This window comes from Danio rerio, chromosome 4 (assembly GCF_052040795.2).
Source record: "Danio rerio strain M-AB ecotype USA chromosome 4, GRCz13ab, whole genome shotgun sequence".
Classification (NCBI taxonomy): Eukaryota; Metazoa; Chordata; class Actinopteri; order Cypriniformes; family Danionidae; genus Danio; species Danio rerio.
This window is the reverse complement of record NC_141024.2, coordinates 21000577-21018346: the sequence shown is the minus strand read 5'-3', so window position 1 is coordinate 21018346 and position 17770 is coordinate 21000577. Positions and strand designations below refer to the sequence as shown.

The following is a 17770-nucleotide window of genomic DNA, read 5'->3' as shown; positions in this document are numbered from 1 at the left end:
GTTTGTTTGTTTTTTAACTGCTTAATTTTTATTTGCAGTTCTTTTTGGTTTTGCAAATTTCATTTTTATTTCTCAAAACTCAATTTGTTCCTTTGCAATTCTTTTATTTATTTATTTATTTATTTTTTAGCAAAATACATCTTTATTTCTCAAAAATTAATTTTGCTTTGCGATTTTTAGGGATTTGCATTTATTTATTTATTTGTTAATTTTATTTAATTTTATTTTTTTTGCTTTTGCTTAATATTTAATTTTTTGTTTGCAAAACTTTCTTTTATTTTGCAAGTATATATGGCCCTAGATTGACTCCATAGTTATATATTTTCAAGCAATCAATCAATTCTTTGTATTTTTGTTAAGGGAGTAAAATTGATCGGAATAGAATTTTAATAAATGTAGTTTAAATATTTTATTTAAATAAAAAAACTAATAATACAATAAGTTATCATATTCCTTACATAAAAGACTTTTAACCTGTGATGTAAAGATACAAATATTTCATGAGATATACTCCTTTTTTTTTTTTTTGTCTTTTTTTTTAATGCATTTTAGCCAATTATGTTCATTTACTGTTCATAGCAGTCAGCCAGCAGCTAACGGCACAGGGAGCAGGCATACCCAGAATGCTGTGTGGGTGTTCAAGTGTACCATAGAAGAAAGAGAGAAAAGACAGAGGAAAAACACTGAAAAAAGGGAGGATAATGCAGAACAGAGAGACAGAAAAGAAGAGGCATTCATAGAGAGGGATGCAATGTGGCATCGTCAGCAAAACAGAGCTGGCAAACACTCCCATCTCTCCACCCCCCGCTTCTGTCCAATCAGATGGCACGAATCAGACAGTGCCTCCAACAGGCAGGGAGGACAAATCACTGAAAGGAGCAGAGCGGCTTCAGGGGGAGGAGGGGTCACATAAACGCTTTTCTAAGGGAGAACAGAGTCGTCCGGTTTCACTCTAATCTCCTTGAAGCACTGAGAGGAGGGACTGGCTATCAGCACGGATTCATCACTTTCATTTCAGACCACGAATCAGATTAATTAACAGGTTAATGAAGCATGAGAAAAAAAGTGCTTTCTCAAAGTCAAAAATAAATAAATAAATAAATAAATAAACAAACAATCCAAACACAATGCTGGGTCAAAGGTCATGCCTTCAGGTCAAATCAGATGCTGGATGAGGAGAAAACTCCAACCAAATCAAACCCAGTCAGTGCTGAAATGGATGTGTATAGCAAAACAGGGGGTATATCTCCGGCATAACTGCTGTCAATCATAAAGGACCTTCATTAACATTTTTTTGAGCAGAGAGTCCATATTTTGTTGTTACTTACTGTAGCCTTGTATTTGTTCATCTGCCTTCAAGCAGTTTTGTAAAGTCATATTCTCCGAGATGGGGGACATTATGAGGTTAGTGACTTTTTTTTCCTTATGCAAATATTTGATAAAAAGTTACAGTGATATTTACAATGTTACAAAATATTTCTGTTTCAAATAAAAACCAAAAATCTCTATTCGTTAAATAATCTAAATAGATTAAATCTTGATACAAAATAGTAAGCATCACTATTGTAAGAGATTTTAAGAAATACATGTCTAAATCAGCATATCAGAATGATTTCTAAAGGGTCATGTAATACTGAAAACTAGATTAAGATAACTGAAAATTCAGCGTTGCCATTACAGAAATAAATGTCATTGTAAAACATATTAAAATAGAAAACAGTTATTTTAACCATTAACTATCCTAATATTACTGATTTACTGTATTCTTAACCAAATACATTAAATCATTAGAGAGAGTGCTTTCAAAAACATTTAAAATACTTACTGATCCCATACTTCTGAGTGGTACTAAACATCAAAGATAATATATAGTGATCATTTCAGGTTAAAATCAACCAATATATACCTGATATACATAAAAATACTACATTTGACAGTTGTTAACATTGACATTGTTAACCAATTTCGATCAGGTAAAAGCCAAATGCTTAAAAATGTACACTAAACAAACAAAAGTGAGTCTGGGCTCTTCTGTCAAAATTAATTTGAAGGTTTATGAATTGATTCAACAGTAAAGCAACATTTTTCAGCATTTACTGAATTACAGGCAACATTGATCAAATCGCCCATCCATCCTAATATAACTGCTTTCCAAAACAATGTATCAGTCCATATTGATTGTAAAGCCAGAATATATCACCCTGAGTGCTATACAAGGTCATTCATGCCTATGTGTGCGGGTGGAGGGTTAAAGCAACTCCATCTTTGTTAGTGTGGGGGGGTGGAAGGGGGGGGGGGGGTGCAGGCAGGCAGATTGAGAGAGAGAGATTACTTACGTTAACCTCTGTGATGGCTATATCAACAACACTACCCACTACAATAAGGGCATCAAACGTGTTCCATGCATCAACAAAATAATGCTGGACGGAAAAAGAAAAAATGAAAAAGAAAAGGAGAGAGGAGAAAATAAGGAAGAAAACAGTTACACATGAACATTTAACTCACAGAAGACATGAGGAAAAATAAATAAATCATAAAATCAAATGACGGGTGTGAGGAAATAAAAAAAAAAAAACAAGAATCCCATGATGACCTGGGACCTGTCATGCTAATCCATCAAAACCGCTGAGAGGAACGGCCAGGACTCCAGGGTTAGTTCGGGTGTGACTGTTAGTTACAGCAAAACAACATACATCACTGCCTGGGGGATGAAAACAAACGCTCGCTCGCTCTCTTTCACGGGCCTACCGAAAAACGCTGCCTTTTTTATCCTTGCGCGTGTGCCCTAAATATACCTCTCACCACCAGAGGGCGACCTGCCACAGCAGCCATCTTGCCATCAGAACAGGGGAATGAGGATTTGTAGGGGACAGCAGGAGCAGAGAATGGCAAGAAGCACAGGGGGGTAAAAGACAGCAGAGATGGACAGGAGAGCAAAAGAGAGAAGAAGAGGAAGAGAGAAAAAAGAGAGAGAGAGAGAGGTGGCGATGTACTTACGTTGATCTCACTCAGAATGACGTCTATAATGCTGCCAATTACGATGAGGAAGTCAAAAACATTCCAGGGGTCACTAAAGTAACCCTACACAGGACGAGGGGAGGGTGGGGGTGAGGGGTGAGAGAGGGCAGTTAGAGAGGAAGAATTGACCATCACTAGCGCTGCCCGTACCCATGATGCATGAGCACAGTCAACATCCCAAACGCTCGTTAGCCAACCACCATTCAGCAAAACAAAAACAAAACCAAAAAAAAAATCGGGAAATTACTGATTGTACATGTCCATTTCCACATAAAATGCACTTTTCAAGTTTATCTGGGAAGGATGGTTTTCAGGGCTCTAGAGGACGCTTGAGAGCATGTCTGCTTTGAGTAATTCAGAGCGGATGGCATCTCTACTGACACCATCTTTACAATATCTGATTTGTGCTTAATAGCGCAGGAAAACCTTTAATGGACTGGAAATGGCTGCCAAGTTATGCGAGAAGTCTTTAAACACTAACTGATGGAATTACTGGCTGTCTGTGTCTTAAGGCTGGCGATGTAACTCATTTCAGAGGGAGAACGGAAGACTATTGTTTCATGTTATATTCATATCTGTCCTCATCTGGGCCAAAACAAGTGGTCATTTTAAAGTACTTTAAGTTATGTAGGTTAACTAAGTGTGACGTGACATAATTCTGAAGGAGAGTGTTGTCCACTGAAAACAAGCATTCGTAATAAAATAAAACAAAACAAAAAAATGAACAGAAAACATCTAGCCTGGAAGGCAGCTGGAAAAAACATACAGCAATTAAACAAAACAAAGTACTGTTAATAAAGTACTATACAATGCATTTTGGGACATCTGTATTAAGAATAGCTCATTACTTGATAATATCAAATCTTAAAAATATTAATCTTACCATTCTGATTAGTTCATGATACAGAATTATAATAATTAATATAGATTCCATGATTAAAAATAAGATAATACATAAAAACATGCAGGTCGTACCCTGGGTTTGAAAGCGATGAGTTTGAGGATCATTTCCACAGTGAAGAGGCCAGTGAACAACATATTGAGGATATTCATGGCTTTGTTGAAAGACTGAGATTGACCATGGTGCTGCAAACACATGAATTAAAAAAATGTTATAAGTATATATATATAAATCCATTTCTTTTATTTGACAATAGAGCTACGGAAAAAATTATCTAGAAAAAAGATTTTCTGGATTTAAAAATAATAGATATCTGTTGGCAATATGCAGCATATTATATTTGATAGATTTTTAATCACAATCAATAAAACATTTGGTATTATTGTCATTTTCTGAAAAGAAAATCCTAAATAAAAAAATGAACTCATAAATGTAAATGGTAACACTTTATGTTAAGGTGTCCTTGTTACACGTTCCATGTGCTTAAACAGTAAATACAATTAATTATGCTAATAATAATTTAATGCAACTATCCTTAAACCTAACCCAAATTCTAACCCTAACCATATGGTAAGTACTATATGGTTCATATAATTCATTTATTCATTTTCCTTAATCTTAGTCCCTTATTTATTAGAGGTTGCCACAGCAGAATAAACCAATAAATATTTTGCCATATTTTTCACACAGTAATAGCCCTTCCAATCTCAACCCATTACTGGGAAACACCCATACACTCTCGCATTCTCACACACATTCATGCATTACGACCAAAGTACCTATTGTGTATGTGTTTAAACTGTGAGGGAATCCGGAGCACCCAGAGAAAACCCACGCAAACATGCAAACTCCACACAGAAATGCCAACTGTCCCAGTGGGGACTTGAACTAGCAACCTTCTTCTTCTAACTAACCACTAAGCCACCGTGCTGCCCTTTAGTAAGTACATGTAATTCATTAATATTACTCAGTAGTTAAATTAATAGTCACACTGCATGGATAAAGATAGAATAAAATTAAGTATTAACCAATTTTTTTATTTGAACTTTGCAAGAAATGTTAAACTTTCGGACCTTTGCAGAATAAATACCTAATAATTCCATTAAACCCAGAGAAGTTGTAGCTATGAGTTTCTGTGTGCACTGACCTGCATGGCCAGGCAGATGGTGTTGAGAAGGATGAGCGTGAACATCAGGTACTCAAAGTAGGTAGAGTTCACCACGTACCAGACTTTGTACTGATATGGGTTTTTGGGAATGTACCTGCGTAGGGGACGAGCTTTCAGGGCATACTCCACACACTGACGCTACACACACACACAGAAACAGATATACAGAAGTTACACAGGGAATCAATCGTTATCAGAAACCAATTTTAGTCAATCCAATACATAATCTAAACTTGATTTATTGTCATCAGTCTACCTGGTTCTTGTCCAGCTCACAGTTTTTGTACTCTTGCTCTCCCTGCTCCTGAAACGTCACAATGACGAAACCTACGAATATGTTCATCATGAAGAATGCGATGATGATAATGTAGATGATGAAGAATATGGAGATGACCACACGGTAGTTGTAGATCGGCCCAACATCCTCTGCATGGGAGTCGATGGCTCTGTAGAGGAGCCTGTGGGACAACACAAAGCTTCCTGTTTGAGTTTTCAATCAATGCTTTTATTACTGTTGATCTACTTGAAGAAATGCATGAAATTTCTACCTAGCTGAAAACATTTGTTGGTATTTTTTTATATTATTTAAAATAAACACTGATCTTTTGAACTTTCAATTAGGGCTGCAACAACGAATCAATAAAATCAGTAATTGTTGATAATAAAAGTCATTATCAATAAATGCCATTAGCAAATAGCTGGGCTGCTCATGTTACGTCACATTACTCAGCTGTTCACACAGTGCATTAAGGCTACAGAACAGGAGTCCTGACACTGGCTGCATGAAAAAGCCTGCACCCCTTGTCCTACAAGAAAACATGTTTGTGATACAGATAGGCCTGTCAATAACCAATATTTCGATTTATTGTGCAATACTTGCAGATGACCCCAACATTTTTTGGCATTGCAATATATAATTAAAAATTCAGAAATAACGTCGAAGTCATTTTACAAAGACATTTATATTCTTCTTGACCGGTGTCAAAGTTTACACTTGGACATTTACCTAATAGGACATTTAATAGTATATATAATAGGACATTTACCTTTTAAACATCAAATAATAGAATATATAAGAAATAATCTTAAGAATGATGAGTATATTAAAGTGTTCATGGCTATTTTATTATTGTGCTATTTTATAATCTGTGGCATAAATGATCTCAAAATGACAATAATATCGCTTGTCACAACAACTTCTGTGACAATATATTGTACATCAAAAATTCCTTATCATGACAGGCCTAGTTAGGGATGGCTGAACATCAGCATGTTAAGCAAAAACTGTATCTCTTAAGTGCTTTTGTTTAAACTGTTTGCTAACTTCAGGACAGTCGTGCTGGATCTGTGCAGTTATGACTCACGAGCATCACATTACGCAATCACCTTACGAGCTGAAGTAATTATTTAAACGATGCTACTTTAGATTAGGTTAAATTAGACTATGTATATTTAAAAGGGGGCTTTCAAGTCTTACACATTTTAGCATGAGACATGCATATGAACCTGCTCACACGGCACACCTTGTATTCTTACAGTTAAAAGTTATTGGTAAGGTATATACAATTGATGGTCAAAAACAGATAATTAAAACAGATTAAAACAGATACCAAAAAGTATTAATTACATTTTCAAATGAATATTAAAAAGTAGTGTATGTGATTGTTTGTGTCTCGCACCCTGGCCAACCCTCAAAAGTGGACACAGCAAACAGAGCCATCATGCCCTGTAGGACATCATCAAAGTTGAAGTCACTGTTCTCCCAGGAGCGTTGAGCTTTCTCTGGCTTTCCAACATTCCCATCCTTGTACAGTATATAGGCCCCTCTGTTAAAAAGAAAACACACACACATATATACATATTAATGACCTTTTTTTATTTACTGTAAATATTGAACTTAATAGGCAAAGACAAAGAGATTTCACCTGCACTCAGCCTGCGTCTGTTTAGAAGTGTCTGTGCAGTAGAAGAATTTGCCCTAGATAAAAAAAAACATCAGTTTACATGCATTTAACACTAAATAATACTGTAATAAGTGCAAACAACACACAGCTGGGTTCCAGGAAAAAACTTAGAATTTTCTCTGTAGACAAATATATTTTTATCAATTATCTATAAAGAGTGAAACAGCAGAACTTACCTTAAAGAGTTGAACACCAATACAGGCAAACATGAACTGCAGCAAAGAGGTGACGATGACGATATTCCCGATGGTGCGGATGGCAACAAACACACACTGAACCACATGCTGTGAATGCAAACAAGGCTCTCAATTAAAATAAATGCTCAGCACATCCATTATATTGTATGAAAACTGTAGGCCAGCCTCTGAACAGAGATGTGTGCAATTTTTATGAATGAGACAGAAAGACTCACTTTGAGGCCCTTGGCTCTGTTGATTGCTCTCAGGGGCCTCAACACCCTCAGCACTCTGAGAATCTTCACTACATTAATGGCACTTGACCTGTGAATCACAGCACAGTTTGGCATCACCAATCAGAGCGACTAATTACCGATCATGTGACTGTATTCACAACACTATAGAGAGAGGCAGATGCCCACAGACTGCAAGCAATTTCTGCTTAATATTTCTGCCTAATAATAATCTAAATAACACTCACTTCGACATTGTAAATGTTTAGATTAAAAGTACCAGTGCAATCTAAAGCTTTACATGGTATTTACATTGTAATAGATTATTTTACAATTGTAAAACAATTACAATTGTTTCTATTAACAAAAATAAAATAATATAATAACAAAACATTTATAATAGTTTTTGTTTAAAGTATGCGCATGGATTTTAGATCACCTAGCTATTTTGTCTATGCCAGGAAAGAAATTATATATTCAATCCTGGTCCACTTAACATTCACACTGTCTTTTAACAAAACACTCAAAAAATTAATTTTAATTTATTTTATTTTGCTATAGAACTTATAAAAGATTCGAAACAATGCTGTGTTGTGAGCGACAGGCATTTATTGTCTAAGCATTCAGTACTTTTTTGGTCACACCTTGTGTTTTTAGTTTATTTAGATGTCCTTGGTCTGTATAAATTTCATACTCAGTCAAACAGCATGGTTCATTTGGAAACAGTCCAAGACTTTGTTTTCAGCTTGGTGAACACCACGGTGAAGATTGGAGTGTTCATTCTAATGAACAGCGCCAACAAGCAAACACACCCTACTTTGTTTTAATAAACCTGATAGTATGACAACATCCTTATTTAACAATAACAGCACTGTTTCGGCCAGACATAAACTAAAAAAGTAGCATTTGACCAGGCAATGATATTAATAAAGGTTACACTGGATAGATTATTTGTGCCATGAGAAGCAGTAGTACTGGTTAGTTTGGAAAAAGGTACTTACTGAATTCCAGAGGAGATCAGAGACACACTGACCACCACCAGATCCAAAATATTAAAATAATTCCGACAAAATGAACCCTTATGAAGAAATGCTCCATACGCTGTCATCTGAGAGGCAGAGCAGACCAATGGAAGACAGCGAGGAATTAGATGAGTGTGAAAGAAACACCGTGAGAAGGTTATAGTAGGAAAGATATTATTAGCATGAAATGAACTGGGACACATTTACCTTTAAAATGGAAATTTACCTTTAATATGATCTCTATGGTGAAGATTCCTGTAAACACATAATCTGCATAGCCTAGAATCTAGCAGAGAAAAAAAGAGAAAGAAATGCAGATATCAAAGCCTCATAACGGCAGTGCTACAAACATGATGTATATGTCAGTGTGTGTACGTTTGTGTGTACCTGATTCCTGAATGAGTCATTCTTCACTGGGTCCTCCGCTGCCAGTGAAATACTGCTCAGCAGTATGAAGAACAGGATTAAATTGGTGAAGATGTTGTGGTTTACAATCTTATGACACAAAACCCTGAACCTACAGAGTAGAAAAAGGGAAGAGAAATGAGATAGAAAAGACATTTTTGGGCTTTGAATACTAAGTGGCACAACCCATTTATGTAAAAAACTAAGTATTAATGTGTTTGTGCTTCTCATACTTGTTACTGGGGCTGAAAATAAAGAAGGCTTTGGCTTGTGGCATGGGGACGGCTTTCTCCTTCAGCTGAATGTCAGAGAGTGGACGTGGACGAGGACCTACTGGCATCTCTGGCTCCTCCTCGTCATCCTCCCCTGCTAAAAGAACAACCGACAGACCAATTCACAGAGTATATGAGACACTTCATCCCTCAACAGTTTCTCATACTCTAGGTCTTTGCATCACTGATGATGACTTATGTCGTCTAGTATACAGTTGGCATGAGCTGGGGAGTGTGGTGAACTTGGGGAAATCAACAAGTGTAAAGAAAAGGACATCTTTGCTCAACCGAAAAACAACTCACGTAGAGTGCTCCCAGAGCTGAATACAACAGCCTGGGCTCTTCTGTGGAAATTATTTATGGTGCTTATGGTACACACACGGGCATGCACGCACGCACACACACACACACACACACACACACACACACACACAAACACTTTCTCTTAACACACCTGGGAAATCGTTGACAGGATATGGATTTTTCTCTTCGTTGTCCTCCCCTGTGTACTCATCTATGTTGATCTAAAATCAAACAAGCAAACCAAATTCTCTTAAAATATATTATATGAGGAATAATAAAAAGTCAAATTTTCTTTTCGACTTAGTCCCTTTATTAATATGGGGTCGCCATATCATCATCATCATTATTATTATTATAAAATTAATAAATCATTGAAACATTTTTAATTTTACTGATTCAGTTCCAATCAATTAGCATTATTATAATTAATATTTTAATTAGGTCACTGATTATTGCAAATAAATAAAATAAATAATGAGAAAAAATTATCAAGTACTCTATTATAAATGTGGGTATGTCTTTAACTATATGCAATGATTTGAGTAGTTGGTACCACCATTATGATCACAAGTCACTCTAGACCACACACACAGTATAGATTTGATGATGCATCTGTGCATCTGAATGTAAATGTCTTGTTTGTGTGTGATCTGTATGCATCATCTTCTTTACCAGCTTTATGTTTAGAGACAAACATTATATATGTAAGCCATAATTACAAGATAAAGGTGCACACTGTAAACTAGGTTGATTTTCCAATAGAGTTTGGTTTTGTTGGGACAATCTGTTTCAAAAGGCCGTCATTTTAACGTTCGGGTTTTTCTTCTTTAGTTTTATCACTTTCTTTTTATCTTCCATTTTCACTGTCGCAACTCAATTCCTATTATTGCTTTAATCAGTTTCAGTGCCGCTACTGACCTTGGTGGCAGTTGGCGTCTCTCCATCTGAAGTGATGGATTTGAGTTCAATTTTTTCCTCTTTCTTTTCATCCTCTAGGGGTGGTTTCTCAGAGTTCTGGCGCTTCTCTGGACTGGCCGTTCTGTAAGACAGAAACGGTGTCATAAATGTGCGCATATGCAGCTTTACGGTCCTGCTAAGCACCTGTATTTACAGCTCTTCAGAGGGGCAAAAACACTTCTGTAAAATGATACTTAATTTCCTCAATGTTAAATTAATGAAGTCATAACTGATCCAGTCTAAATGAGCTCATTAGGCAGGAGACAGGAAATCCTCATAGGAAGGTTTTATGGGCCCTCAGACCATCTCAAAACACTGCACTCAAGTGAACTCTGAGTCACTAAACCTGGCCAGCTTCTTTCTCTCTTTCTCCTCCTCTTCCTCTTTCTGCGCTGATGTTAGACTCTCTGCGTCTGCGAGGTTGTCCACAGCAATGGCCAAGAAGACATTCAGGAGGATGTCTGTTTAGAGTTCAGGAACAGAACTATCAGTTTTATAATCAGATTGTTTCTTTTTTTGTGTCACATCAAACTGGTGCTTTAAGGATACAGTTTCCACAGATGAAGAGGATGATGAAGTAAATGCAGACAAGCATGCCAGGAAAGGACGGCCCTCCATACGCCATGATGCCATCGTACATTACAGAGTTCCAGTCCTCTCCGGTCAAAATCTGTGACAACAAACATTATTCAAATCAAACACGAGTCCTGTTTAAAGCCATATTGCAAGTGTGTGCTGTGAGTGTGACTGTGGCAGAACCTGAAAGACGGTGAGGAGAGACTGAGGGAAATTATCAAATGTGCTGCGTCGAGTCTCATCAAAGTTGAACTTTCCACCAAAGAGCTGCATTCCGAGCAGACTGAAGATGATAATGAAGAGGAAGAGCAGCAGTAACAGGGATGCGATCGAACGCACAGAGTTCAACAGAGACGCCACTAGATTACTCAGAGAGTTCCAGTATCTGAAAGTAGACAGTATTCATTAGTATAAACATAAAATAAAAGACCTAAACATACAGTACACACACATCTTTAACACACACCTGGTGATCTTGAAGATGCGAAGCAGACGTACGCAGCGCAACACAGAGATGCCCAGGGGTGACATTATTTTGGTCTCCACCAGGATGGTTTCCAGAATCCCACCGCACACCACAAAGCTGTCAAATCGGTTGAAAAGGGAGACAAAATAGGCCTGTAGGCCCAGACTGTACATCTTTAACAGCATCTCACCCGTAAAGAGAGCCAGCAGCACCTTATTGGCTATATCTGTAAGTACATAAACAACACATTTATTCAGTGTGAGATTCATAAACCACAATAATAACACCTAAAATAACAATCATTATGAAATACAGTCTTGTTCTTATTATTTTAAATGAAAAATTTTATTTAGAAAAGATGTATCAATCAAAGGTGGCCGTTAAGTGACAGACATTTGTAATTTTTCAATGTTCATTTATGAATTTATGAAGGACCAAAGAATAGCTGAAAACTCACATCTACATACACATTTACAATAAATTTCTCAATAAAATATGTTAAATCTCTTATTTTAAATGGTAATAAAAATGCTATGGCATATGGCTAGGGGTTGAGAGCGGAGCTATTTCTTGAAGTGTCAGTATTAGTATGGTGATATATGTACAGCTTTGTAATGTAGATTACCTTGTACATTGGTGAGCCACTCCGGCTGCTGGTGATGCTCTGAGGCAATAGTAAGTGTGTTCAAAAATACCAGAAAAATCACCAGCCAGTAGAAGACGTTTGATTTCACTGCTGCACGGCACTTACGCCGACATAACCGATTCCACCGGCGTGAATATCGACTGTAAATACAAAGAGATAGAGAGAGAAACAGAGAAAGAGGGAGGATGGAAAATTGTATGAAAAGTTCAAAGTTTTAAATCTGTGCATCCTGACACAATTCCTACTGAATGCAGTATTCACTAAATGCACTCTCTGGAAATATAAAAACTACTGTATGTGTGTTTCAGCTAGCAGTGACTGTAAATACTGCTGCTCTTGATTCTTTTGGTAAATAGCAAACAAATCTGATCTGAATAACGCTGGCAGTCTGAACTCGTTAATGGATATCTAGCCACTGATTCGAGGGCCACCGTGATGATCAAAACACAACACTGGCATCAAAACACAACAAACACACACACACAACACATATATATGAAAAGCGTTAATGAAGGCAGCATCGGCCTTCAGGCGGTGTGCAATGTACTAACCTGAATTTGGATTTGGAGATCCTATTTCTGGAATGGAAAACAAAATGTGTTATACATACAGAACAGACACGACATCATGAAGGACAGTGCTCCACAGAGACAGCAGAACTGAGGGAAAATCAGGTGAACCTGCTCATAATGTACATCAGCACTCTGTTGGAGCGCCTCCATGTGGAACAAAAGACAATGAGCAGGAGCAACTGAGTGCCGCTCACATATAAAGGGATGATAGATAGATAGATAGATAGATAGATAGATAGATAGATAGATAGATAGATAGATAGATAGATAGATAGATAGATAGATAGATAGATAGATAGATAGATAGATAGATAGATAGATAGATAGATAGATAGATAGATAGATAGATAGATAGATAGATAGATAGATAGATAGATAGATAACAAACAACTTATCAAACAGATCTGTTTCTGTTTGATGTGATGCACACTTATTGCTTTCAGTAATGCATTTTTATGTTTAACTTTATAATAATATATGTAAGTAAATGAAGTCTACATTTAAAGTGCCCCTGTTATGTTTGTTCAAATAGTACCTTTTATATAGTGTGTTACACAGCTGTTAGAGAAAGTAAAATTTTACAAAGTTCATTATAAATTGAGTATTTGTCTTTGAAAAAAAAGAAACATAGGTTTGTATGACATGTGTAATCTTAGCCTACGGTTTATACTGGCTGTCTGCAAACAATATCCACTTTGACATTCAAACACTGTTGCTGTAGCTGAGGCCTGCAACATGTCAGCTTGGAGTTTTATGACACTGTGCTGCATTTAGTGTGTTTGGCTTCCCACAGTGTCCTTTCTTTGGCAACTTTCCATCCCAAAATCATCTCCTTTTAAAATAGGTATAATGGTAAAGACCTATTCCAGATCCAAAAATGTGTAAGGTGACACATTTACATCCCTATAATACACTTTGCATGCACTTCCAAATGATAAGAACTGATACTGTTACTGTTTCATTGCAGGAAATACTAAGCACGTGCTGCGGTGTCTGAATAGACCCTTTACAAACTTCTGAGTTTTTCAGTAGTGGAAGTCATCATAGTTGGGAAAACTTAAGAGCACAGTGAAATCGTTTTTTACAATCTCATTTGCTCAAATAATAAAAGAAAAACTCCACGATGATGTTATAAAAATTGTAAAAAGGAAAAAAATTGTATGAGACTGATGATGGCAGCCAGTGGAGAGAATAACGTCAAATTTATTGTCCTGTCCCATAAACACTGCATTAGAAACACCTCACACAAGCGTTAATTTTTTTTTTTTTTTTGCAATTTGAAGCAAAGATGATATAATACATACATGAATACATGTAAATGTTCATACTTTTTAAAAATAAAAATATTTAAATGATAACAGGATTTAAGATGCTGATGACCGTTAAACGCATCATAACAGGCTTGTGAAAAGGGTCATTTCAGGTAAGGGAATTGGTGTTTTTTGCTTTTATTTTTTTAGCACACACTGCAAATGGTAGACCAATTATCTGACCAATCAGAGCAGGCACTAGAAACAAAAGTTTATAGAGAGTGGGTGTTTAAACCATTACAGACATGAAAAATAAAAAGAGACACCGAAATATTTATTATAAGAAAATTAAGGTGTTTTTTTGACCTTCATGAAAACCTTTTAAAACGGCATAATAGGGGCACTTGTTTACAGACTCTGTGACTAATCTGTCAGAATGTTTTCTGTATTCTACATATAAACAGACAGGCTATTGTGTTCCAATCTGTGTTTGTGACATAAAACACTGATCACTAACAGGGCAGATCAGCTGGAAAACAGACAACAGCAACAGATGCACAGAGAAAAAAAGGACACTGAAGATCACGGGAGCGCCAGGAGCCGCCCAATGGGTCCTGCTGACCTTCACCTACCAGTTTACTGGCATTAACTTACATTCCTAAGCCCATTTTTAAACTAACACTCAACCTTTTCTCTGAACATGTCTGAATACTAAAAAGTCTGAAGATCTATAGATGGAAGAAAAAAAGTGAAACTAGAGGAAAGCAGATCAGGAAGGAGAACAGGAGAAGAAAAGAAGAGGAACTGGATGCTGTGGAGACTTACGCCATACGGGTACAGCAGGTCTCTCCTTCCATGTCTCCAGCTGGAGCATTATCAGTGTTCACTGACTCATTTTCACTGGCCGGCATACTCACTGCACGAGACAGAAAGAGAGAGAGAGGGAGAGAGAGGGAGATGAATTACCAGTATAGATGATACTCATTGCTCATCAAAGGCTGGTTTAACACACTCACACGGACAAGCAACTCACTTCCAACCTGTAAAGAACCCCTACCTACACTTTTAGCCTGACACATTGACAGCAGAGATTAAACCAGGATCCAAAATGAACACTTGCTAAATGTCCAATTCACATAAAAATAAGAGTTGGCAAATAGTTAAAATGTAGTTATTTTGCATTAAAAAGAATGCTAACACAAGTCTAATGATGAAAATGATAATAAAAACCTTACCGAAGTCAGGCGATAGATTTCAAAATTTGCCAAAGAAAACATTTGCTACAATTATTGCATGTCCTAAACATCATTTATAGGATTATGTTAAATATTTTGCACAGTGAGTCACCAAAACATACACAATGAACCCAATCCTAATTTGTTTTCTTCACTATATTGGCAACAGGTGCAGTTCCAGTGAAAAACAGAGCTTAAGTCATTTTTGTATGAACACAAAGCGGTTTCTTACTAATATGCAAATAAAAAACAATCATACTCACTTAACTACAATAAAAATCGTATTACAAAAACACAGACCTATTAGACAGGCAGATAAAGGGAAGATTAAGTATAGAGGAATGAGTGAATAAAAAAAAATAAAATAAAATAAAAAAATGTATATACAGTATATATAAAGAATAACTGAAACTTTTTTTTAACATAATAAACAGTCCTGAAGACAGCCAGGCAATGCTTAGATGTGAACTTTTTAAGATGTGAAGTTTTTAAGATGGACTATGAGTGCCCCAGAAAATGCTTGCAAAAAAATAAGACAGTACAGCTCATCAGTACCCGCATAAATATACTGATAATATTTGGGCTGCACAATCCATTGATTTAGCATTGATATTGTAATGTGCGCATCTGCAATAGTCACATCGCAAGATATGCAATGTTGAGTTTTAATTATAGCTGACCAATTGTAACTGTATTTATATGCCATTTATGCGATTCATGCAAAAAAAAAAAAAACTTCAATACACTTCAAAGCTAAAACAAGATTTCACTTACCCCACTGGTATATAATTTTGCTTGTTTAAAGAAATTACTTTTAATTTTGACTTATTTCTTTTGAAGGTGAAACAAAACTATTTTTACTTGCTCTTTTTTTGATATTTGGACTAGAAATAAGACAGAGCAAAGTAACAAAAGCCTTTTTAGCATTTGCAATAATTCCATTTCAGTAGCTGAATACTACTCATCAGAAAACTGTCAAATAGTGCTGTTCAAACTATCTTGTGAAACTGTATTCATATTGCAGTATTCATCGCAAACAAATAAAATATCACAATATCACATTTTTTCAATACGTGCAGCCCTAGTTAAAATAGTTTATGTAAATCAATGTTAATTAAACAAGGCCTAAACTATTAGCATATATACACCTTTATAAATGATTCGGATGAATTCAGGAAAAAATAAAACTATTGAAATGTGTGAAATGTAAAAGATTATGCTGTCAACCAAAACCTTGCTAATCTACTAATCAGCATGCAGACCTACAATTCCATCTCATTAACATGCACAGAGGGCGGGGTCAAGCAGTGTCTCTAAATTCCATGCTCCATTCGTATTGGCTCTGATCTTTTCCCCCTAATTCTATTTCTCACAATAATGAAAACACATTATCAAGCAGACTACACCACCCTTGGAAATGGGATTATGGGATTACGTTTGATCGGATATTCTGAGACAGGATTACACATGTCGAATAGTGACATTACATCATCAGTGTGCTGATGATGTCTTTAGAAAATTAATGCATTTAAGATGAAAATGACTGTTAGTCTTACAATTTTTGAACTTCTTGTTTTATGAAAGAAACTTGAAATATTTTTTTTTGTAATATAAACACTAAAGAAAACAAATGTGCTGAGGACCAGTGGGGGTGAAGCAACATGAGTCTCAAATGAAATTAATATTTCAGTGTTCAAATGGATGAATACTGAAAGTTCACTCAGAATACTCTGCAACATCTCACCATGGTTGTCAAAGAGAAAACACAATCTCAGAGTCAGAACCATCTGAACCGTGATGTGCAACTGTTTTTCTCTAGATAACACATGCAGATCACATCGCAACAGGAGCCTGATGTGTGACTGAAATCTAATACAAAACACCTGATTCTGTTTCAAATACCTGGAGAAAAAAAGAAACATGCTAAAAGTCCAGATATTTTAAACAGAAAAACTTTACCGCCCTGAAAGAGCCCATATTCTAAAACTCTCAAAACTTCATGCCTGTTTTCATTCAGAAATCTAAACCACGGAGAGTCCATCATCATCCCTACCCAGATTGACATGTCTGAGCAGGGAAGGATGGGTTGGGGGTCAGTATAAAAAAGGTCTATGGGGCTTGTTGCACTTTTGCCATGCAAACGCAAAAGTAAACCGTGGTTGCTTTGGAAACGCACACGCCTTACGAAGCAGAGCTGCTTTTTTCTTCACCGCTCCACGGATGTACTGTAAACGATGAGTCTTCCCTGAAAACAACAGAGCGAGACTCAAACAGTCAAAGACAGACACACTGACAGACAGAAAGAGAGAGACGCCACCAACACTCTCTATCCTAACACTTTTCAATAGGCACACCAAAATTAAGACACTTGACACAACACACTGAACATAAAACATCACTCTTAATACAAGCAATCTGTACTAAGGTGCAGTTCTATTTTGTACCACTAGATGTGTGTCAGCTTGTAGATTAGAGTATATCTGAATAAGTATCCTTGACAATGACAATACACAATCTCAAGTTTGAGAAATAAGTTTAAAGACAAAAACATACACATATATGTACACACAAGGGTATACATTATGCCCCTGCAGGGGCTGCCCGTT

At 36.4% G+C, this 17770-nt stretch overlaps 1 protein-coding gene across 36 annotated transcripts in view; it reads right to left on the bottom strand.

The window, feature by feature from the left end:
- Positions 1–17770, bottom strand: part of cacna1c (calcium voltage-gated channel subunit alpha1 C) — a 171179-nt gene that overhangs the window by 21278 nt on the left and 132131 nt on the right. For 14 of the 36 annotated variants that reach the window (XR_015481767.1, XM_087245974.1, XM_087245982.1 and 11 more), the window contains exons 10-30: positions 14755–14845; positions 12659–12685; positions 12087–12247; positions 11462–11687; positions 11179–11380; positions 10969–11089; positions 10766–10880; positions 10381–10501; positions 9614–9683; positions 9121–9256; positions 8870–8999; positions 8709–8768; positions 8462–8568; positions 7464–7551; positions 7228–7335; positions 7013–7065; positions 6767–6913; positions 5344–5545; positions 5067–5225; positions 3994–4104; positions 2998–3081 (exon numbers count right to left, since the gene is read on the bottom strand). Coding sequence is in view for 35 of the 36 variants with exons in the window: in XM_087245974.1 (XP_087102100.1) it covers positions 2998–3081; positions 3994–4104; positions 5067–5225; positions 5344–5545; positions 6767–6913; positions 7013–7065; positions 7228–7335; positions 7464–7551; positions 8462–8568; positions 8709–8768; positions 8870–8999; positions 9121–9256; positions 9614–9683; positions 10381–10501; positions 10766–10880; positions 10969–11089; positions 11179–11380; positions 11462–11687; positions 12087–12247; positions 12659–12685; positions 14755–14845 (2519 nt within the window). In the remaining variant the exon portion in view is untranslated. 36 annotated transcript variants of the gene reach the window in all.